At 44.2% G+C, this 24,029-nt stretch overlaps 1 protein-coding gene across 1 annotated transcript in view; it reads left to right on the forward strand.

The window, feature by feature from the left end:
• The first annotated feature begins 598 nt into the window (after positions 1–598).
• grin3bb (glutamate receptor, ionotropic, N-methyl-D-aspartate 3Bb) overlaps positions 599–24,029 on the forward strand; it is a 66,389-nt gene continuing 42,958 nt past the window's right edge. The window contains exon 1 of the mRNA XM_080213010.1: positions 599–1,921. Within this exon, the coding sequence (XP_080069136.1) occupies positions 1,493–1,921 (429 nt within the window). The 5' untranslated portion in view covers positions 599–1,492. The remainder of the gene's footprint in view (positions 1,922–24,029) is intronic.

Below are 24,029 nucleotides of genomic sequence, written 5' to 3' on the forward strand. Positions count from 1 at the left end.
GTTTTTAACTCTGTATTTCCCTTTCCACATCTTGATCTGTAGATGTCCCTCTGTGTTGTTACATGATATATGACATGTATTTTATGATAGATGTTAATATGTCCCTTTAATATTATTTGCTCTCCTTATGTGAGGCGAGGAGACCCATTGTCCTGGGAATGAATGAATTGCAGTAGGAAACTGGCAATGATTCTTATTTTAAACAGTAAAGAATGACGGGGAGTAAACGCACTGGAGGCAGGTTCGATACTGAGCATCTGAGAGGAAATGAGATGATTGTTTGGAAAGAAAGAATCTGCAGGTTTAGAGGCAGATGGGAAACGCCAGCAGGTGAAATGTTCATTCGAAGAGCTAGTAGAAACATGATGGGCCGATCGGCGCTGTAACAGTACTGTGATTCTGTGAAGTGTGGGCGCAGTGTTTGCAATTTAAATGCGAGGCATCATTTCTTTTGTGGCTGGAATCCGCGCTCCAACCCGATTCAGACTTTGTAATGGGCCATCTCACAAATGATTGGAGTCAGTGGAGCGCAACCTGTTATAATCACAGACCTGGGCTGGTGTCAGCGATTTGTGATCTATCAGTTGGAGGACACTGCTGCAACAACTGACACGCCATCCTGAGAGTCTGACCTTTGGTGCTGTTCCACTAACTCCAAGCGGACTCACTCAACAGGTGGAGGTGGAGGAATTCCTCCGGGAGGATGAGCAGCCCAGCCGGGGGATTGAAATGGAAATCCGGGGAACTTCCGATCCCCTGGAGAATGTGAAAGCTGAATGGGATCTCTCTGCCCCTCCTCCAGGCTATGCTACAGCCTCAGGCTCTTGGGGCGCTGGATGAGGTGTTGGTGACTCTGGCTCCTCTCAGTTCAAATAGGAACCCCCCCCCCCCTTTCCTCCCCCAAATCCCCTGATTAATACCACCCGGAACAGCAGGGAATCATTGGGATCCATCCTGCAATCCCCCTCCCCCGAGCTCTGGATCTGCTGTGTAGACACCCTGAGTGTAGGACAATGTGAAACATCCCTTCACCCAATCTGAATGCCGCAGTCCAATCCTGCCCAATAAATCTCTCTCTCTCTGCTGTTAAAGTCTTGCTTCCCGTGACTCCCTCATCGCCCCCTCTCTATTTATTAGATTTAATTATCTCCACCGTTGTTTTTATCTCAGTCTATCTATCCTGATTTCCACCTGTTTTCCTTTGTCATTTAATTTTCCCCTCTTCCATACCTTCTCTATTCAATCCCCGTCCCTCCTACAGCGCTGGGACCTGTAACAGGGGGTTGCCTATGATTTGGGGGTAACTTTGTAAGCCGTTGTGCAGCGAGGCTTGGAGTTGGGTGCCTTCAGTCTACTGATCAGCTTACCCCCCTCCCTCCCAACCAATGACAGCCTCAAGCTGCGGCACTCAGCTGGCTGTGAGCCGGAGTTCCCCCACCCAGCCGCCTCCCGCTCTCGGATCCTCCTCGCCGCCTCGCCCGGAGACTGGGCTATGGGGACCCGGGAGCGACCGTGGGCTCTGCTCGGGCTGCTGCACGCCCTCCTCAGCCTCTGCCACCCTCACCCTCAGCCCTGCCACATCCTGGACAGGATCGGACACACCGTGAGCCTGGGCACCGTGCTGCCCACCCCCAGGAAGGCACTGCTGCAACAGGCGCTGCTGGACGCCGTGGACTCGGCCCTGGGAGACAATCTGCTGCCCTACAACTTGAGCTTGGAATTGGTCGGCAGCCCGGTTTGGCACCCGGATCCCCACTCACTCTTACAATCCATCTGCCAATCTATCGTGATCCGGGGAGTCGCCGCCGTCCTGGCATTCCCAGAATCTGCAGATCAACTGGTGCAGATGGATTTTTTATCCTCTTTCCTGGAAATCCCCTTCATTAGTATCTTGGAGCGGGGAGAGGGATTGCAGACTGAGGTAAGGTGGTGAAAAGTTACCCAAACTTCAGAGAGCATTCTAGTGTGACTCGAAATGCAGCTTTCCTGATCTCGATTTGTCAATCTGTCTTTAAAAAAAAAGTCCTGTAGAAAGTGTGAATGTGGTTGGATTTTGGGTGGGTGAAACCTTAAGAGGGACTGAGGAATCGGATCCCCCTCCCGGGCACTTGAGCAGGGTTTCAACTCGGGGCTATTCCCTGGACCTGTCTCTGAATTTAATTCCCAGGTAGAATTCCAATCCACCAGTTGGGAATTTCCCAACTTAATTTCAGTCAACACTTTGTCGGCGGGTGATTTACTCTATTATCATAATAGTATATGTATTATTAAATTAATATAATTCTGGCGGCATTCCCAATCAATCCGGTTAAATGCACTCATTTCTGAAATTAACCTCGCATCAACAATCTTTGCGTATAGAAAGCAAGAAGTCAGCATTCAGTTTTAATATAAGTAAAACACTCAGTTTCATATTGACAGCATCGTGATGTACTGTCACAGTCTAGTGGCATTCGGTGTCATTCTTATTAAACAGAACTCTGAATCTCCATTAGAATTTGGGAGCATCGAATTGTACTTTTAAAGTGTTCTTTACAAGAGGCAAGGCAGTCACCGTTTAGGTAATTAACCGCGGTTGATTAATTAGCTATCAGAATTATCTGGCCAGACTGCCGCTGACAGAGAGGAGTTTATTTCAGGGGTGGTCTCTCACTGGTGATCATTAATGCTTCCTAATTCATAGATTAAAACTCAAACCAATACTAACGTTACGGGAGGGATGTAATGTGTGTTATCTAAACTCTTACCCCCGAGAGAGACAAAGGTAGCTGGAGGAGCGGGGAGCCGAAATGCAAACTGTGAAACGAATATTGCAATTAACCGAAACTCCGATGGGGTTTAGCTTTGAAATTATAGCATTGGATCTTGATGATTAAAACAGCTTTCTGTTCCACTGGCTCAGTGGATAGATGCACTGCCTGGCGTGATCAGAGAAGGGGCTAAATTTCCCTCCCGAGTCTGTGTTCTCGTTTTGACATAGGAACACGCCGTGTGATGTAATTATTGAGCCTAAGGCAATTAGAAACCACCGCTGCTTCTGGTCAGCAGAAAAGGTGCGTGTGGGTTAGCTTTGAGTGAGGTAGTGTTGGCCTCAGCTGTGATGCTCTCCCAGTGGAATAGCCGACCGCATTCGCTCCCTCGCTTCGAACTGACGGATGGCCATGCGAGCAACTATTGTCCTGGATGGTAACTAGATCCATCCTCCAACAAGAACAATTATCTCCCCTTGACATTCAATGGTATTTCTATCACTGGGATTAGTGTCCTGTCAGTTTATTTTGTTCTTTGTAGCTGACCCGTGCACTGGACTGTCTTTTTCTGGGTGTGTGTAAAGGGGACAGTTTGTAAGTGGCGTGTGCCACACTGTTGGGTTGTTGCGAAGCTGCGCCCACTCTGTTTCCATTTCCCTAAACCCTGCCACTCACCATTAGCCAGAAACTCAACCGGAGCAACCACACGGATGCCGTGGCTACAAGAGCCAGGTCAAAGTTGAGAATTTTGCCGCATCTCCTGACTCCCCAAAATCTGTCCACAAGCCACGAGTATGATGGAACACTCTCCACTCCCCTGGATGAGTGCAACTCCAACAACACTCCAGAAGCTTGACACCATCCAGGACAAAGCAGCCCACGTTGACAAAGGGTCATCTGACTCGAAACGTCAGCTCTTTTTTCTCCTTACAGATGTTGCCAGACCTGCTGAGATTTTCCAGCATTTTCCCTTTTGGTGAAAGCAGTCCACTTGATTGGCACCACATCCTCTTTCTCCACCATTGCTGTGACTACAACAGCTTCCATCTAGAGCACACGCTGCAGTAATCCATAAAAGCCTCTTGAGCAGAATCTCCCCCAACTGCAACATCCACTAGGGCAACAGGCGACAGACACCTCCAAATTTCTCTCCACTGCTTGCACCATCACAACATGTGTCTCTATCACTGTCCCTCCATCAGTGTTAGGCCAACATTGTGGAACTCCCTTTCTAGCGGTACTGCTGGGGAGTGCTTTCACTGTATGGATTGCAGAGGCCGAAGAAGGATCATCGCCACCTCATGGTAACTAGACATAGAGGATAAATGTAGGGCTTGCCAATTGTATCTCTCATCCCGAGAATGAAAAAGAAAATAGAAGGCCACACCCTTGTGACAATTAGCAGTTTTGGGAGAGAAATGTAGGAAAGATGTGGCTCATTTGGCTCCAATCTCGTTTCCTTTCCTGGAACAAACGAAAGCCTCTTCGGCTTAGGGGAAATTCCAGCTGATCCTGATGCTCTTATCCTGAAATGCACATTTTCCAACAGGGAGCCATTATATTTGTGTGTGGGAATGCCAGCTGATACCCACGCCCCCCCCCACCCCCACCCAGTGAGATTGGCATCGAGCAGGTGCTCATTTTCATCACACGTATCATCAGTAGGTGTCACTAGTGTGCTGTGACTAGGTAGTAATTGGCACAAAGCTGAATTATTTTTGGTGATAAAATATTGCAGCAATAATATGGCTCTGGGTGAGTGATGAACGGTTGGTGCGTTGAGTTTAAATGCCGTATGCTTCAGCATTTCACTTGCTAATTACTAAGATGCCCTTTGGCTTGGTTCCTGGTGCAGTCCTGGGGCAATGCCAGATGGTGTCATCATTGCAGTTGCATGGAATGGACCAGGACCACATGAGTTAGCACTGTAATCACCCTGTGCAGTGGTCATATTTTATTTGTGACTGACTGACTGCGGTCTGGTGAGGTGTAGTATGGCGTGGGTGGTTGACACCATCCTGTGCTGTGTCAATGAACGCACTAATCCAGCATCAGGGTCCTGTAACCTGGGAAGGTATCATAAACAAATACGGTGGCTTTTTTTTCCTTCCAATATCCTACTTCTCAGGGATACGGGCTCCACAGGCATCAGCCACTTTCAATATATCATCCAAATGGCCATTGTTAAAGCGTGCAAGTGGACACCTAGGTATTCCACCTATGGAGGACACCACAACTCCAACGTGATCCTACAACACATCCTTCAGCAGGAGCCCACTCACTAGCAATCAGCTAAAACAAAAGAATCCACGGGTTAATTGTCGTGTTCTCCCAGATGTGATCAGCACTGACTGTCAACAAACCTGCTCGACAAAATTCTGATAGAGTCTGCATAACTTGAATTAACTGGAGATTTGAATGACTTATCATTCTGCGTGGCTGTGTATCACGGTGCGGCAAAAATTCAAATCACAGTCAAGGGATGTACATAGCTGATCAAAATCGTTATTAATAATCCTGGTTTCACTTCTGTACAGTGCAATCTAAGCACACGCTTTGTCTGCCTCCCAGGTATCAAGCTCAACTGTGGGTAACTACAGTCCTTGCTTGAAGATTCACTGTGCCACCCAGTTTGCCATTGGGAAATGTACAGTGTAGTGTAGTCTATCTTGAGTTTAGCTTACCAGGGCCGGCGCTAACGCATTAAAATTGGCCTCGCCATTACCAAACGGTATGGATTTTCACAGTAACTTCATTGCAGTGTAATGCAAACCCCACTTGTGATACTAATAAATAAACTGTAAACTATGGAGAGAAAAGCAGCCAAGCTCTCTCTTAATCATTGTTCAGGCATTCCTGCTGTGTGTGTCATTGGACAAGGACAAGCGCGATGCCTATTACTAAACTTGAAAATGACGAATGGGCAACTAACAAGCCCTTTTAAGATGTCTTTCGAAATGAGACACCCTCCACCACCACCCACCGCACCCCCCCCCCCCCCTCCACCCCACTGCCGAGTCAGGGCCCTGATATTCCTAGGGAGGTGGGGAAGTGGGAATTCCAGTCCGGGAGCCCTGAAGTTAACAGCAGGATGCATTTTAAACAGGATTCTCTCTGGGTAACCAGCTTGACTGGTTAACAGGGTGTTGGGTGAGAAATGTGCTGTTGTACAGGACTACATTCCAGAGGCAGTCAGGAAAGAGAGAGTTTGGGGTGAGTGTGCGTGTGTTGGGGGTGGAGAGATTATAAATAGGAGCGGGGGAGGATGGGGGTGGGGGATAGACGGAGCACGGATGATGCCCTCTGCGATGAATAGTCCACCGATACATAAAGAGTGACCCTTGGAAACTGGATTTGAGCTAGTGTCAGTGGGCTGCATTTGACGTGCCCCTGTCAGGAGCATTTTCAGCAGAGGTGGTGGTGGGTGGGGGAGGGATGCAGATATAAAATTGAACCCAACGGTTCCCTCCCCCCCCCCCTCGAGTTTATACATGGGGATGGGGGTGGGGAATCAGAGGTCACCCACTATAATTAAATCACTAATCATGCGTCAGTTGACCTTGTTACCAAACTGGGTGACTGATCATCTGCCCACTCCAAAAATCACTACCCTTCTTATCCACATGCCTGTCTCCTAGACCCACAGGGCCGCCCTCTTCCACTCATACAGCCTTGGTGCTGCCGAGACGAATGGAACTGCTGAAGGTGGCGCCTCCTCCCCAGGGAAGGGCAGAAGTCCCAAACTGTGCCTATTTACCACGCAGTGGGCCTCCTTCCACCCCCATCACTCCTCCAACCTCCACAATCTTCTGCCCACTGTCTTTAAGAGAGGAGGAAGACATAAACTCTTAATAAAACCACAAGGAATAAGAGCAGGATTGAATGGAATGATTGAGTTATAACTGCGTTATAGTTACTAAAACAGGAGAGGTTTATCTGTGAAATCGGACCTGTGGGGATTATTGTCCTTGTCACCCGCTTTTAACTCTGAGAACAGATGTTGTGTTTGATAATGTTGCTCGCTCTCAATAAATTACTGCCCATAATTACAGAAGGATTTCCAATAACGTGTAGACTACACAGTTCTCTCTTCCAGTTCCGTCCCCACGTTTGTCTGGGATGCACTGATGACTCTTGTGCCTTTGGAAGATAAACATCTTCCTCCGATAACATCCAGGCGAACAGTGACTTAATTTGTGCAAAACAGATTAAACCATCTCGATATTTTTTCATTTGTCAGATTCTGTCTCGAAAGGTCCCAGTTTCCAATTAGGTTTTAGGGTCGCTAAAACTGGTACGAATGGGAATCGTTTTCCATGGGCGTCCCCATTGCACTGTCAAATCTTCCTTTCCAATTAGAACACTTGGCCCCAGATATGTAGAATATCAACCCCAGGAGCAAGAGGACACGCTTGGGGAGAAAGGGTGGTGAAATTGTGATTAGGTCTGTTTTTCTCAATTGAAAGTCTAAAAACTGCCCAATTTAAGAATTTCCAAACCAAGACATTGAGATATCAACAAGAGGACTAGGGGGCACAGCCTCAAGATAAAGGGGAGGCGGTTTAGAACGGAGTTGAGGAGGAACTTCTTCACTCAAAGGGTGGTGAATCTCTGGAATTCTCTGCCCGTTGAAGTGGTGGAGGCTGCCTCGCTAAATATTTTTAAGAAGCGGGTTGATGGGTTCTTGATAAGAGAGGGGATTAAGGGTTATGGGGAGAGGGCGGGAAAGTGGAACTGAGCCACAACAGATCAGCCATGATCTTATTGAATGGCGGGGCAGGCTCGAAGGGCTAGATGGCCTACTCCTGCTCCTATTTCTTATGTTATTATAGTTTCTGTTTGATGGATGTGGAATGTACATAGTGTCCCACTGAGACATAGCCCACTAATCTAATACTGGAGCTGTCAGATGTAGCAATCCCTCCGTACAACGGTTCACCTATATAAAATTAACTAATACCAGATACCCTACCAGTGTAGAGCACTTGAGCAGCAGGGGCCATATACCCCTTCCACACCACCGCCCTCCCGTTCTCTTCGTACCAATTGATACATTGGCTGGTGTCCAGAGCTATTTAAATCTTCGCTCCCAGCAACAGGGCGACCAATCGTGGTTCCGTTAATGGACCAGGCTGGCTGTTCGGTAGCCAGCAATACTCTGGCTGCTGTGATTCAGATATCGGATAACCAATCCCGCCACAGTGGGTGACTTGGTTTTGATTTACATTGAACAGCCTCATCTTGGAGTGATCTCAACCCCAGAGACACTAAGATATGGTCGTTGATAACACAGATATGCACAGTGGTACAGTGGCTCGCACTGCTGCCTTATGGAGCCAGGGACCCGGGTTCCATTCGGACTGTGTGTGGGTTTCCTCTGGGTACTCCCATAGTCCAAAGATGGTTATGCTCAATTATCCCTTAGTGTCCCGAGGAACTAGTAGGGTAAATACATGGGGTTAGGGAGAGAGATTTGTCGGTGTAGGCACGATGGGCCAAATGGCCTTTTTCTACATTATAGGGATTCTGTATTTTGACTCCATTTTACGTGGACAGCAAGAGCTCCTCACGTAGATTGTGAGCTTAAATTGTTTGTGGCTTTTATAAATTTGAATAATAGCAAGGTCGGTTTTTAAAAAGCTAACTTCTAAGCTGACAGTGCTTACGACAGGATTGGCAAAGGATGGGGGAGATGGACTTAGTTCTATGATAGCTGAATTTTAGGACTGATATCATTGGACATGAGGGGTGCAGAGACAGCAAAGTAAATGTTCTGGGCATTCCGACTTTAAGTTGAGACAAAATGAAGGAATTCGGGCTGGAGGTGAGTGTGGAACAGAGCACCAACAGTTCAAGGATCACAATGGCTTTGGCGATGAGGCCAGCTCTAATGGAAAAAGCAATTAATTTTGTAAATTCTTTCCAAATTACGGAATCTTTAAAAAAATATCGAATTAGAAACACTATTTGCCTTGATTGTCTTGTTTTATACGTTGGATAATGGAGCGGAGGGGATATAACCAGAGCAACTCCCAAATGCAGAATAGAGCTAAACAATTTACTGGGTGGTGTTGTAGGAAGGGATTCCAGACAACCAGATTGAGAGAGGATGGTTGATGGGTGTGATAGGTGGGTGGGTTGGGGAGATGGATTAGTGGGATGCTAGATGGGAAGGTGAGCCAGTGGCTTGGTAAATGCATGGAAAAGCAGGCTAGTGTGTAGGATATAATATTGGTGCCCTCATTAGAATGTGTTAAAGGAAGAAATGCGACTGCATAATAGAAAGTATAGCGCAGAAACAGACCACTCAGACCAGCTAGTCAATGCTGGCATTTATGCTCCAAAGAAGCCTCCTTCCATCATTCTTAATCGAACCTTATCAGTCTATTCTATTCCCTTCTCCCTCTTCTATTCATCTAGTTTTCCCTGAAATGCATCTGCGCTTCCTTCCCTCAACTAATCCACGCAGTAGGAAATTTTACATTGAAACCGGTGTCTGAATAAAGAGGCGTCGCCAGAATTCCTTATTGTATTTATTGGTTTCAAGCATGCTTGTAAGCGCTCTAGTGGTGTAGTGGGTACTGAGCCGAACCTTTGCGCCGGTAGCCCTGGGTTCAAATCCCAACTCAGGACTTGATAGCTAAAGGTGGTGACAGTTCTGTCCCAGAAAATTCTATTTACAGGAACAGGCATGCACATGCACTCTGTCTGCCTCACTGGAAGTCATGATGTATGTATCGTGTTTCTCATGCCTAGCTTTGGATTTCCCCACAAGCAAAAACATTTCCTACTCTAACGACCATCTTTATAATTTTAAAGATCTCCCCCCCCCCCCCAACTTTTCTTTTCTTGAGAAGAGTATCAGTCTGTTCTGTCTTCCAGGATATACCATCTTAGCTCCGATATCTTTTTTGTGTCTTTTTGTATCTTTGCTAGGTAAAGTTGGGGCTTGTATTGGTCCCGGGTAGATCGAGCGGTAATTTGACAGTAGCCAGGTGGGATGGCGGGGAATTCATGGGCTGTGTTGAATTAGTTGCTCAGAACTGGAGGAAAATCAGCCAGGGCTCTCACTTCTGATCACTATCCTGTGACTCTTGCTGAAGAGTGTGAATGTGACGAACGGCAAGATTGAGGCAAAATTTAGGTAACATTAAACATAGCTCCTTTGGAACATGTACGCCGGCGTGAATCAGCACCACATGAAGGGGACTGAAGAAAATTGGAGTTAAAAATGAGAGAACTAATGGTAATGATCAAATAATGGCCCATTTTACACTGGTTCTGCTTTGATTCCTGCTGTCTTCGAGTACACGGTGTACAATCCATGCACAGGCTCTCTCTTCAATCTTGTACTTATTTACCTTAACACAAGTTGACTTGTTTTTTAATTTTCCTCTTATGTCTGTCAGCCATATTAAATCATGCTTAAAGGAAACAGGGCGAGAGATGGAGAGATCCTCTGGAATAACAGTGAGCGCTTCATTACATACCTGTCATTAACAGACTGAATAAAGTGATTTACACCCACTTGGGAGCTGCTGCAATGACAGCCGGTACTGGGGAGAGTGTGATACAATCTGTATAAAATGAGGTAAACGGTGTTTGCAAACCACATCTCACGTTCCGTCTGAAGTGAGTTCCCTTTTGCTCCAAATCGGCTCTTTACTAATGTGCTGGTTGGTTATTTAAAATTCAGTCTTTTCCTGAGATTAGATTCTGAGTGCCCATTACTTCAGTAATGCAGGAGCCGGCGAAATATAAGCACTGAGCTCCATCTGATTTTGTAATGATGTTTTCATTGCTCTTTGCTTCGGGTTTGTCCATTTTTATTATTTCCATTGTGTCCTTTGTGACCTCGTATAGCATAATTGAGGCTGGTGTTCTTTAAGCTTGACTGAAGGAGAGGCGATGGCCGAGTGGTATTATCGCTGGACTATTAATCCAGAAAACCAGCTAATGTATTGGGGACCTGGGTTCAAATCTCGCCACGGCAGATAGCAGAATCTGAATTCAATAAAAAATATCTGGAATTAAGAATTTACTGATGACCATGAAACCATTGTCGGAAAAACCCGCATGGTTCATTGGTGTCTTGTACAGTAAACAGTCTCACAATATCCGAGTGCTACTCTGAAAGCCTGTGCTACCAAATAAAACATGTTGGACTTTAACCTGGTGTTGTGAGACTTCTTACTATGTCTACCCCAGTCCAACATCTCCACATCATAATGTCCTGTAGGGAAGGAAAACTGCTGGCTTAAGTGTGACAGTAATGTGGGTGGGGGTGTCATAACTTTTGATTTGCTCTCTAATGACCCTGCTGCAAAGGTCTGATGTCAGGAAGGGCAGGATCAGCTTTAGCTGTGATGCTCTCTAGAGTTGAATAGCTTGTTGGGCTCATAGATGATGAATGGGTATTTTGGAGGAGAAACTGCAGGACACCTGTGGAAGATATATCCTAGCAAGAACCTTTATCCTCAGGAGAGAAGGGAAAAGTCAAAGAAGCAATTTTATCAAAGTGATTTGCATTTAAAAAAACCTCCAGCTAACCTAAGTACAAAAAGTACTCCAGGTATACCCCAATTTTGGTCTCCTAACTTGAGAAAGGATATAATGCCGCTGGAGGGGGTGCAGAGGAGATTCACTAGGTTGATTCTGGAGTTGAGTGGATTGGCATATGAGGAGAGATTCAGTAGACTCAGACATTACACAATAGAATTTAGAAGAATAAGGAAGGATCTTATAGAAACATATACAATTATGAAGGGAATAGATAAGATAGAAGCAGGGAGATTGTTTCTACTGTCAGGTGAACCCAGAATTAAAGAGCTTAGCCTCAAAATAAGGGAGAACAGATTTAGAACTGAGTTGAGGAGGAACTTCTTCACCCAAAGAGTTATGAATCTGTGGAATGCTCTGCACAATGAAACAGTTGAGGCTACCTTGTTGAATGTTAAGACAGAGATAGATAGATTTTTGAACAATAAAGGAATTAAGGGTTATGGTGAGCAGGTGGGTGAATGGAGATGAGTCCACGAAAAGATCAGCAATGATCTTATTGAATGGTGAAGCAGGCTCATGGGGCCAGATGGCCTACTCCTGCTCCTAGTTCTTATGTTCTTAATTGTGTCTAGCTTTGCCTTTATCACACGACAAGGCTAAAGCTTCTCTTGGTTTTGGAATGCGTTTACTTATATTATTTGGCTACTGATCAAAACACCCTCCAAGCGTTCCAGTTTAATGTAACAAACAAGAACAAGAGTTGACTCAAAATCCCTTAACAATCTTTCTTTATTTAATACTTTAGGTACCAACTTAAGGGGAGGGGTGGTGGTGTGCTGTGACAGAACCATACCACCAATACTGATACAAACTTTAGGATTCCTGTCACAATGCTAGGTCACATAGAATGTACATCATTGAAATAGGCCAGACAACCAGTGTCTGATGATATTTATGCTCCACTTGAGCCTCCTCCCATTTTTCCTCGTAACATTGTCAGCAAGACCCTCTATCTCCTTCTCTCCTTGTGTGCCTACCTAGTTTCCCCTGAAATCCATCTATACTATTTGCATTGGTCATGCCCTGTAGTACAGAGTTCTACATTCTTGCCTCTCTCTGGATGAAGAAATTTCTTCTAGGTTCCCTAATTTTAAAAAATTATTCATTTATGCGATGTGAACATCGCTGATAAGTCCAGCATTTATTGCCCATCCCAAATTGCCCTTGAGAATGTGTTGGTGAGCTGCCCTCTTGAACCGCAGCAATCCATGCAGTGTAGCTACATCCACAGTGTTAATCAGGAAGGGAACTCCAGGACTTTGACGCAGCAACAGTAACGGACTGGCAATATAGTTCCAAGACAAGATGGTGTCTGGCTTGGAGGGGAACTTATAGCTGGTGGTGCTCCCATGGCCGTAACCTTTTGACTACTCATGCTGAAGGGATCTTGTTCCGCCAATGGTGCACCCCCACTGCAAATTTCCTGGTCGCAAGGGGAAATCCACCACAGGGAGGCCAGAAAAATGAAGTGACGGTGGGGGGGTTGCAGAAAATCTGCCCTTCCATGTATTTTCTGCCCTTGTCCTTCTAGGTGGTAGAGGTTGCAGGCTTGGAAGGTGCTGTCTAAGGCACTTTGGTGAGTTGCTGCAGTGCATCTTGTAGATGGTACGCACTTCTGCCAGTGTATGTCAGTGGTCGCTGTATGTTTAAGATGGTGGATAGGGCACCAATCAAGGAAGCTGCTTTGACCTGATGGTGTTGAGCTTTTTGAGTGTTGTTGGAGCTGCACTTGTCAGGCAAGTGAAGAGAATTGCATTGTATTCCTGACTTGTGCCTTGTAGATTGTGGACAGGCTTTGGGGAATCAGCAGGGGAGTGATTCACTGCAGAATTCCCAACCTCTAACTCGTTCTTGTAGCTATGTGTTTTTATATGGCTAGTCCAGTTCAGTTTCTGTCAACATCCCCCAGGATGTTAATATTGAATGATTCAGTAATGGTAATGCCATTGAATGTCACGTTTTCTGTTGTTGGAGATGGTCATTGCCTGGCACTCATGTGGCACAAATGTTATTTGCCATTTATCAACCCAAGCCTGCAGGACTTGCTACATATAAGCATGGACTGCTTCAGTACCTGATGATTGACCTCAACCGCTATAACCATATTGTTTTAGATATGATTCCAACCAGTGGAGAGTTTTTCCCCAATTCCCACTGACTTCACTTTTCCAATGGCTCCTTGATGCCACATTCGGCCAAATGCTGTCATGATCTCAAAAGCAGTCACTCTTATCTCACCTCTTGTGTTATGATCATTTTCCATGTTTAGGCAAAGACTACACTGAGATCAGGAACTGATTGGCTCTGGCAAAACCCAAATTGAGCATGAGTGAGAGTAGGTTATTGTTAGACAAGTGCCTATCGATAGCACTGTTGGTGATCCCTTCCATCACTTTACTGACGATCGATGTAATGGTAATTGGCTGAGGTGGATTTGTCCTCTTTCTTGTGTAGAGGACATATCTGGGCAATTTTCCACATTGCCGGGTAGTTGCCATTGTTGTGGCCACACTGGGATAGCTTGGCTAGAGGCACGGCAAGTTTTAGAGCACAAGTCTTCAGTACTACTGTTTGAATGTTGTCAGGGTCTCAAGTCTGCAGTATCTAACGCCTTAAGCCATTTCTTGATTTCAAGTGGAGTGAATTGAATTGGCTAAAGACTGGCATCTGTGATGCTGGGAAACCTCAGGAAGAGATTGAGATGAATCATCCACTTGACATTTCTGGTTGAAGATGGTTGCAAAAGCTTCAGCCTTAATCTTTTGCACTAATGTGCTGGGGAACACCATCAATGAGGATGGGGATATTTATGGAGCCTTCTCCTTCTGTGAGTTGCTTAATTGTCCAACACCATTCACAACTCGATGTGACGGGACTACAGGGCTTGGATCTGATCTGATGGCCAAGGGATCACTTAGCTGTGGCAATCACATGCTTCTTCACTGTTTGGAATGCAAATCGTTCTATTGTAGCTTCAGCAAGTTGGCACCTCATTTCTAGCTATGCCTGCTGCTGTTTCTGGCATAGTAGTTCTATTCTTTTTCATAGGTGGAATCACACACTCTGGGTCTATGATCAAAACCTTTCATGATTTTTATAATGGAACCAAGAAATTTTGATCTCGATCACAGGATTTTTTTGCTATGTTCACAAATTATTTCAAAATACCCCATTTTAATACATTCCACATCTATGATTGGCCAATGCATGATTATCTTTCTCTCGTGCTTGTGATTATCCCCTGTAGAGGGCACTGTTTCTGTGATTACAATGTGTACTAAAGTATATTTGACACAGAAGGAGTGTTTGGGGCCCTGGCCAGTGAAGTGGGTGGCACAGTGGCTCAGTGGTTAGCACTGCTGCCTCAGAGCACCAGGGACCCAGTTCAATTCCAGTGACTGTCTGTGTGGAGTCTGCACATTCTCCCTCTGTCTGTTATGGGTTTTCTCTGAGTGCTCTGGATTCCTCCCACAGTCCAAAAATGTGCAGGTTAGGTTTATTGACCATGCTAAATTACCCCTTAGTGCCAGGGGGATTAGCAGGTTGAATATGTGGGGCTACAGGGATAGGACCTGGGTGGGATTGTTGTCAGTGCAGGCTCAATGGGCCAAATGGCCTCCTTCTGAGCAATAGGGACTCTATGATTCTATGTATGGATAGCTGTTGCACCTTTTGCACTTGCATGGAGAGGTGCCATTGGAAGAGGAGGTGAGATTGGATTGATGGGATAGTGATGGATAGGCTGATACCGGAGTTGAGGGGGTTGAGCTGTGAGGAGAGGCTGAATAAACTAGGCTTGTACTTGTTAGAGTTTAGAAGAATGAGGGGAGATCTCATTGAGACGTATAAGATGATGAATGGGATGGATAGGATAGAGGTGGAGAGACTCTTCCTGCTCAAAAAAGACAGTAGGACTAGGGGGCACAGCCTCAAGATAAAGGGGAGGCGGTTTAGAACGGAGTTGAGGAGGAACTTCTTCACTCAAAGGGTGGTGAATCTCTGGAATTCCCTGCCCGTTGAAGTGGTGGAGGCTGCCTCGCTAAATATTTTTAAGAAGCGGGTTGATGGGTTCTTGATAAGAAAGGGGATTAAGGGTTATGGGGAGAGGGCGGGAAAGTGGAACTGAGCCACGACAGATCAGCCATGATCTTATTGAATGGCGGGGCAGGCTCGAAGGGCTAGATGGCCTACTCCTGCTCCTATTTCTTATGTTCTTATGTAAGTGGATGTTACATGCAGAATAGTTCTTTTGAAATACTGAAAATGTATTTGGTCGCACTATGAACAATGGCAAGGATGATCTATTGTCGGTGGTGGTTGGTGGGTGAAAGGTGAGGATCGGGGAACCATATCAGAACTATGGAACCAGGGTAGAACTGGGAGAAAGGGAATGAATCAAACACAAGCGGAGGAGTTAAAAACGCAATGTAAGTTGAGGTAGATTAAATCAGTTGGCATACATCAGGCTAGTGGCCTATGAAACAAAGTAGTATCTTATGTTATCTTCCTTACCTGAGGAATGATGCCCTTGCTACAGAGGGAGTAATGAGAAGGTTTATCAGGCTGATTCCTGGGATGGCAGGTCTGTCATATGAGGGTAGACTAAGTCAGTTAGGATTATATTCATTGGAATTTAGAAGAGTGAGCCGAGGAGCTGGGAGGGGTGGGGGGTGGGGGGGGGCAGTGGGAGGGGGATCCTCACTTATAAAATTTAAAAAGGGTTAGACAGAGTAGATTCAGAAAGAACATTCCCGATGGTGGGAGAGTCCAAGGCTAGGGGTCATAGTTTGAGGATAAGGGGTAAACCTTTTAGGACTGAGGCGAGGAGAAATTTCTTCACCCAGAGAGTGGTGAATGTGTGGAATTCACTACCACAGAAAGTAGATGAGGCCAAAACGTTAGCTGATTTCAAGAAGAAATTAGATACAGCTCTTGGGGCAAACGAGGTCAGGATATTGAATTTGTGATAAGCAATGGTCATGATGAATGGTGGAGCAGACCCAAAGGGCTGAATGGGCTATTCTTGCTTCTTGTTTCTGTGTTTTTAGTTAATGGAACTTGAATATAGAAATGTTAGTTTCAGGTATCATGGTAGATTAAATATGGGACAATTGTTAATGATTAGTTATCCATTTATCATCGATCAGGGAGTTGCTGCTTTTTGTTTCAGTATAGTTTATAAGAGGTTTGGTTCTTATTCCTGTTTGGAAACACGTCTGCAGACCTTCTTCCAAATCACTGAAGCATCTGCCCCAGCCAGATTGACAGCTGTGTTTGAGACTGTTGTGAAGGGAACAAGGTTATTGATCGCCTGTACTCCATTCTGACACACAATGGTAGTCAGGGATCTCCAATTACAGGATTAAATTGAACTTCATGGGTTTGTCAAGAGTTAGTTGTAGTTCTGCAGCTTGCAAGTGAGAGTCTTGCATTGAAGTGTTGTGTCAGCCAGCAGAAGGGCTGAGCAAGATTTGAAATAGAGCCTGTTCTATCGGGGAGTAAGTGATGTTATACCTTGGAGTGCATATTTAATATGGTATTTTCATTAATTTTTTTTATAGAGGAGAGAAGAGAAATTCAGTGCACTGTAATAGTCCTGAATTTGCGTTTTCTGAAAGAGATATGAACGGACACATGCAGCTATGAATGTGAAATCGACAAACAAGATATCCAGTGAATTGCAAATCGCCACAAGTTGCTGGTCGATTTGCACTGCTCCATTTGCTTCACAAAAACAACATCCCGGCTTTAACCCTCACTGTGCTTTCTGTGAACTGAGTTTATGTTAAATGCTCATTAAACTCATTGCAGAAAATTAAAGCTTCATTCAGCTGGTTCTACAGCTCTTCAATGTCCTTCTTCTATCCCTTAACTTCCTCATGCATCGTCTTTGCCAACTTGTTCTTCCCTTTATTCAGAGTAATGTTAAATTAATTTTGGTTCTCTTTGTAAATTTCCAGAGGATCAAACTTTGACCTAAAGGATCCTCATAGCATCTGAAGATTCTTCATCAGGCTTTCCTTCTCTTTATGAAGCTCAATTGCTTTGTCTTGATTTTTCTATAATTTAACAGGTTGTCTTCAAGTGTATTCTACCTCTGTTCTTCCATTCTGCTGTACATTGTACTGGTTACCCTATTATAGAAAGCATATTGTTAAACTGGAAAGAGTGCAGAAAAGCTTTACTAGGATGCTACCGGAACTTGATGGTTTGACTTATAAGGAGAGACTGGTTAGACTGGGTCTATTTTCTCTGGAGCGTAGGAGGCTAAGGGGTCATCTTATAAAAGGTCTATAAAATAATGAGGGGTAGAGAAATGGTGGATTGTAAACATCCTTTCCTCACTGTGGGAGAGTCTAAAACTGGAGGGCATAGATTTAAGGTGAGAGGGCAGAGATACAGAAGGGTCCAGAGGGGCAGCTTTTGCACACAGAGAGTGGTGAGTGTCTGGAACGAGCTGCCAAAGGTAGTAATAGAGGTGGCCACAATTGTCTTTTAACAAGGATTTAGACAGTTACATGGGTAAGATTGGTATAGGGGGATATGAGCCAAACATGGATAATTGGGAATAGCATAGTGGTAAAACCTAGGCAACATGGACAAGTTGGGCTGAAGGGCCTGTTTCCATGCTGTAAACTTCTATGACTCTAAGATAACCTTCATGCTGCTGAAGGCTAATGCACTCCTTTTGCATTTCACCTTGAAGGACAATCAGTTGTTCTTTCAACTGTTCATTTCTTGTTGATTTCTTGTTAAATCACGTTGTGTTTCAATGTACCACTTTGCTGCTACTGATTGCTCTAATGTTGCTTTTGCTGAAGTAGTATTTAAAATCATTTTTAGCTCCTCACACTTTTGCAGGGCTACATATTGATTCTTCAAAGTGTCTTTCAGGTGAGTGACTTCTTTGAGCACCTGTTCTGCCTGGAGTTGTGTTCCTTCAACTCAGAATTAATACAAACACTGTCCTGTGGAATCAGTTTTCTTTTTGCTGATTTTCTTTCCTGTGGATTATTTAAGATTGCTTTCCCACATTCACAGCCAGCTGCTTGCTTTTCATTGCCACTTGCTGTTGCAGTTTGTGTAACGTACCAGCATTTTGAAAAAGCTCTATTTTTAACTCTTTCAGCTACTTTTCAGCCTCTTCTTTCTTTGGCACTAAACTCTTCAGCATGCGCACTTCATTACACTGGCATGGTCTACTACCATTTTGTGGTTTCCTTGAGTATTGTCTACCTCAGCTTGGGACCTTCTGTCTCTCTGGTTCTGTGATCTTTTGTCCCCCTCAGCGCTTTGTTGGGGTGCTCCAAATGTTCCTTTAAGGTCTGCACTCTCCACAACTTGGAGATTAAAATATTTGTCAAGGACTTTCAACATATCATCAGATGAGGTTGAGGATTCTTTCTTCCAGATATGCACCAAACAAATATACTTCTGATTTTTTTTTACTTAATCCCATTGTACATTGATAGTTTAGGAATTCTTCAGTATCAAGACTCCCAGTTTTAGACTAAATTGGTTTAGAAGCTTTAATTTTCTATCCATGGTTATTTTTTGTAACAGGTGAGCGCCTCATTAAATTGTTATTTCACGGTTCCTCCAGCACTGCCAGTTCTTTTTTCCTAGGTGTTCTTTCCATGCTTTGTCAGTTTCGGCAGGCTCTCACCAGGAAATCTGTTTTGGCCCTTTGTTTTGGATTTGCAATAAGGAAACTTGAATGCAACATTTTTTACTTTGCTTTCTGTATTTTAAAAGCTTTTTTTCAGTTGAGCTTGGCCAGCTCACATTATGGGGCCAGTTGGGGCTCTTGCTTTGGTTCTCTTTAAGTTGCATTCTGCATGTGTTGATCCAGATGGCTGTCTATTTTAAAAGGAAAGTTAATCTTTTTACTGTATTTTCTTTATGCTCACCATTCTTTGGCTTGGCTAGATCCTTTGACTCTGCCTTATGTTCAATCGAATTTGGCTTTTCATCCACACAGTGGAACATTTTGCTGTCTTTCAGCCTTCTATTTCCTTCTTTGGATTTTGACCACCTCTTTTTTTTTAGAACTGGCTAGGTTCCTTGATTGTGCATTCAATCCGGTCTGGCAATGGACCTCCATCCACCCATCCAGCCTCCACATCTGTAATTAAACCTGTTATTTCTGTATCTTCCATTTTTAGGCAATCTCCAACTATGCCTTCAATCTAGGTACACTTCTCTCAGGCCAGGCTTCAGCTTCTTTACTTCTCAAGATAAAGGGGGGGGGGGGCGGTTTAGAACGGAGTTGAGGAGGAACTTCTTCACTCAAAGGGTGGTGAATCTCTGGAATTCTCTGCCCGTTGAAGTGGTGGAGGCTGCCTCGCTCAATATTTTTAAGACGCGGGTTGATAGGTTTTTGATAGGCAAGGGGATTAAGGGTTATGGGGAGAGGGCGGAAATGTGGAACTGAGCCACGACAGATCAGCCATGATCTTATTGAATGGCGGGGCAGGCTCGAGGGGCTAGATGGCCTACTCCTGCTCCTATTTCTTATGTTCTTATGTTCTCCATGCCTTGAGAATCTGGGTTCCTTCTTGAGCTGTTTCGAGTTTCGCTGTCGCCATGTTGTAAAGTGTATTTGGTGTTTATCGGAGAGGTCTGGAAGCCTGCATGGGTTAAACATAAATCCTTTATTGTTAACCCATTGCTATATACAGACCCAATGTACTGCCATTCATTGGTGCCATCTCCATGCCAGCTCCTTCCAGACCCTACAGACTGTCTACTTTTTTAGGGACTCTCTATATCACTATGCGAGTAGTACCGTTCTCCAGTCTCACATTAATCCTTCCTCTGCCAACCATGCTTACCTTACATTTACCATGAGGAACAAAGCGACAGAAGTGGGCCATTCAGCCTGTTCTGCCATTCTCTTATTTTCTGGGTGAACCAGTTTCTAGGTGTCCAGATCACCAACAACCTGTCCTGGTCCCTCCACACTGATGCTATAGTTAAGAAAGCCCACCAACACCTCTACTTTCTTAGGAGGCTAAGGAAATTCAGCATGTCTGCTACAACTCTCACCAATTTGTATAGAAGCACCATAGAAATGTTCCTTTCCAATGTACCATAGCTTGATATGTGTCCTCTCTGACCAAGACTGCAAGAAACTATAAAGTGCTGTGAACGTAGCCCAGTCCATCTGCCCATACATCGACTCAGTCTCAGGGGCGGCATGGTAGCACAGTGGTTAGCACTGCTGCTTCATAGTGCCAGGGACTTGGGTTCGATTCCCAGCTTGGGTCACTGTCTGTGTGGAGTTTGCACGTTGTCCCCATGTCTGCGAGGGTTTCCTCCAGTTTCGTCCGACATTCTGAAGGATGTGCTGGTTAGGCAGATTGACCTGAACAGGCACCAGACTGTGACGACTAGGGGAATTTAACAATAACTTCATTGTAGCGTTAATGTGAGCCTTACATGTGGCTAAAAAAAAAAATAGACTTTGCTTTGCTTTATACTATTTGCTGCCTCAGAAAAGCAGCCAGCATAATCAAGGATCTCATACATCCCAGACATATTCTCTTCCACCTTCTTCTTTCGGGAAAAAGATACAAAAGTCTGAGCACGTGTACCAACTGATTCGAGAACAGTTTCTTCCCTGCTGCTATCAGATTTTTGAATAGACATCTTATATTAAGTTGATCTTTCTCTATACCTTAGCCATGACTGTAACATTACATTCTGCACCCTCTCCTTTCCTTCTCCTCTACAAAACGGTATGTTATGTCTGTGTAGCGCACAAGAAACAATATTTTGCACTATATCCCAATACATATGACAATAATAAATCAAATCAAATCATTGATCAGTATTTCAACTTCATTTTATATAGCTGCTCCATGTCCTTTGTCTATCAAAAACCTATTGATCTCAATTGACCCAGAGGCCATGACTTTGTAGGGGAAAGTGTTCCAGATTTCTTTTGTGTAGCGATGTGTTTCATGATTTCACTCCTGAATGGTCTGGCTCTAATAACAATATCACCTTTCTATATTTCCTTGCAGAAGAAATAGTATCTGCCAACCAGACTGATTCCTGTATCTTTTTAAACATCTCAGTTAGATCACCATTCAACCTCAGTTCTCAATGGTACACAAACCAAACCTGTACTTCTAATTTAACACTTTGTGTAGTTCTGCTGATCAACTTCCAGGACCAATCCTGAGGTGAGATTCCCAGACTGAAATTGGTATTCGGATGGGGCTGATATGCCTGGACACCGAGACTGAAGTTTGACCTCGGAAGAGGGTATAATTAGTTGCTTGCAAAAGAGAGGAGAATCACATGGTGGCAAACAAGATGTTCAGCAACTGGAAACAACATTTTCTGTTGCGATCTTTGAGTCTCACTACCTGGCTGACAGGAAAAGGCACATTTCAGATCATAGGATATGGAAGTGGCTCACCCCTGAAAATATCAGAAAATTGAATCTCATAATGCTTGTTCCCAATGTAGAAGGCACTGATAGTTTGAGACTTACTCCCTCAGTGGCATAGTGGTTAGCACTGCTGCCTCACAGTGCCAGGGACCCAGGTTCAATTATGGCCTGTGTGGTGTCTGCACATTCTTCCCCTGCCCGCATGGGTTTCCTCCAGGTGCCCTGGATGTGAGGGCTAGGTTGATTGGTCATGCTAAATTGCCTCTTAGTATCAAGGGGGCTAACAGGGTAAAATGTGGAGCTATAGGGATAAAGCGTGGTTGGTGCAGGCTCGATGAGCTGAAAAGCCTCTTTCTGCACTGTAGAGATTCAATGATTATTCCAATGTTTTCCTGCTCCATACCTAAATTGATTTTTGTGCAGCTCTGTCAGATTCCTCAGTCAGTCTCAAACTAGTTACCAGGCATTTAATCAGCTCTAAGTGATGACCCTTTAGTGCGGCTACGCCAAGTATCAGCCTTGTGATTGTTTACAGCTTTTGTTACAGATTTCTAGCAGAAATGCCAATCCTAGTTCTGTCTGATTGTGCTCATTTTCTTTTGTCAAATTTAACACTTTTCAGTCACATTTTAGGGACCAGATCAGACATCCTCGGGTATGTAAGAAAATTAGACTAGACCTCAACTATTTTTCATTTTGGCATTAATGTGAGGATGAGATATTTCACTCCAGTTGTTTTTCTATTGATACACTAAGAATCTTTTATCAAAACAACCTTTATTTTAACAAAACAGTTTAAATATAACAAGTAAATTAGCGTAACTTTAATCATTTGAAATACTTAAACAAAACAAGATACAATTCTTAACTGCTAGTCTATCTCTATTAGTTCCAATTTAAGCATTATTCCTCATAGACCTAAAATCCCCTTCACAAATCAGTTAACAACAATCTTGTAAGCCTATTGTTTGTTATCAGTCCTAGTAGAGCGTTTGAACACCCCTTGAGGTATACACACAGAGAGACAACTGTCTTCTGACACTCAAACAGCAGCCTCCAGAGAGAGAGACAAAGAGAAAGAGTGAAACACCTCTTGTTTCTAGTAGACATGAGCAGAATCTGCCTGCTTGTCTTTGTGAGTTTAGCTCCTCCCATTAGCACATGACTCTTTCTCTTGTCAATCAACCTAATTAAACCCTACTCTGCAAACCCAAGTGAAAGTCCTAAAATACAGAGAAATGCATTAGCTTAAATTTAAACAGGTATGGCTCCTGCTCTGCCCAAGACTGCAAGAAACTACAAAAAGTTGTGAATGTAGCCCAGTCCTTCGCACAAACCAGCCTCCCACCCATTTATCTAGGATCAATTATTCTTCTAGATTCTCAGCATGTGGGCTGACTGGAGCAGAAAGATCAACACTGTAAACAGAGGTGAATTTTAAATATACCCTAAAGAACCTTGATATAAATACATTACTTAAAGGTACAGCATCGTCATACATGACCATAGACATATCAAATGAGAAAAATGCTTTCATGGGCACTTACTAATGTGAGGTTTTGAGTGATAGTTGTGTTTTGGGACTCTCTCTCAAATTCAAGGTAAACTGGGGTAGTGAAGAGAGCCATGCCATTGGTTCTGAATTTTTCACAACAGTTCTGGGATAGTTTGATTACTGTGAGGCCAGGAACCCCTACTCAAGAGACATTAAGAGCAATGTGCAAAATATCCATTCCTGAAACAGGTCAGAGCAGTTGGGGCTGACTGTGGACAGATTTTTATGTCTCTGAGACTTCAGACAGAAAGTGAGTGAGAAAGAAAGAGCGAGGTCACTCAGAGAGACAAAAGACAGCAACTTTATTTTTTATGAATAATATTTTCACTTCTTTCAATAATTGTATAAACAGTGAACACTTCAGTTGTGGTTATGACTAGTATATTATCTTAAATTGGGAATGCATTCTCATCACAGCATGAAGGGGAGGTGAGGCATTGTGGTATTATCACTGGACTTGTAAACTCAAAATCCAGGATAATTCTCTGTGTTCTAATCCCGCCACGACAGGTGGTAAACTCTGAATTCAATACAAACTTGTCAATTGTCATAAAATCCCATTTGGTTCATTATTTTCTGGAAGGAAATCTCTTGTGCTCACCTGACTGGCTGACAGATCCACATAGCAAATAATTGACTCTTAAATGGCCCCCGAAATGGGCCAGCAAGCCAGTCAAACAGCTACATAAGGAGTGAAACTGGACAAACCATCGGCATTGACATAGATACCCGACACAACAACAAAATGAAGGAGATTGTC

Source organism: Carcharhinus amblyrhynchos, chromosome 26 (assembly GCF_965287045.1).
Source record: "Carcharhinus amblyrhynchos chromosome 26, sCarAmb.v2.hapA, whole genome shotgun sequence".
NCBI classification, from domain to species: Eukaryota; Metazoa; Chordata; class Chondrichthyes; order Carcharhiniformes; family Carcharhinidae; genus Carcharhinus; species Carcharhinus amblyrhynchos.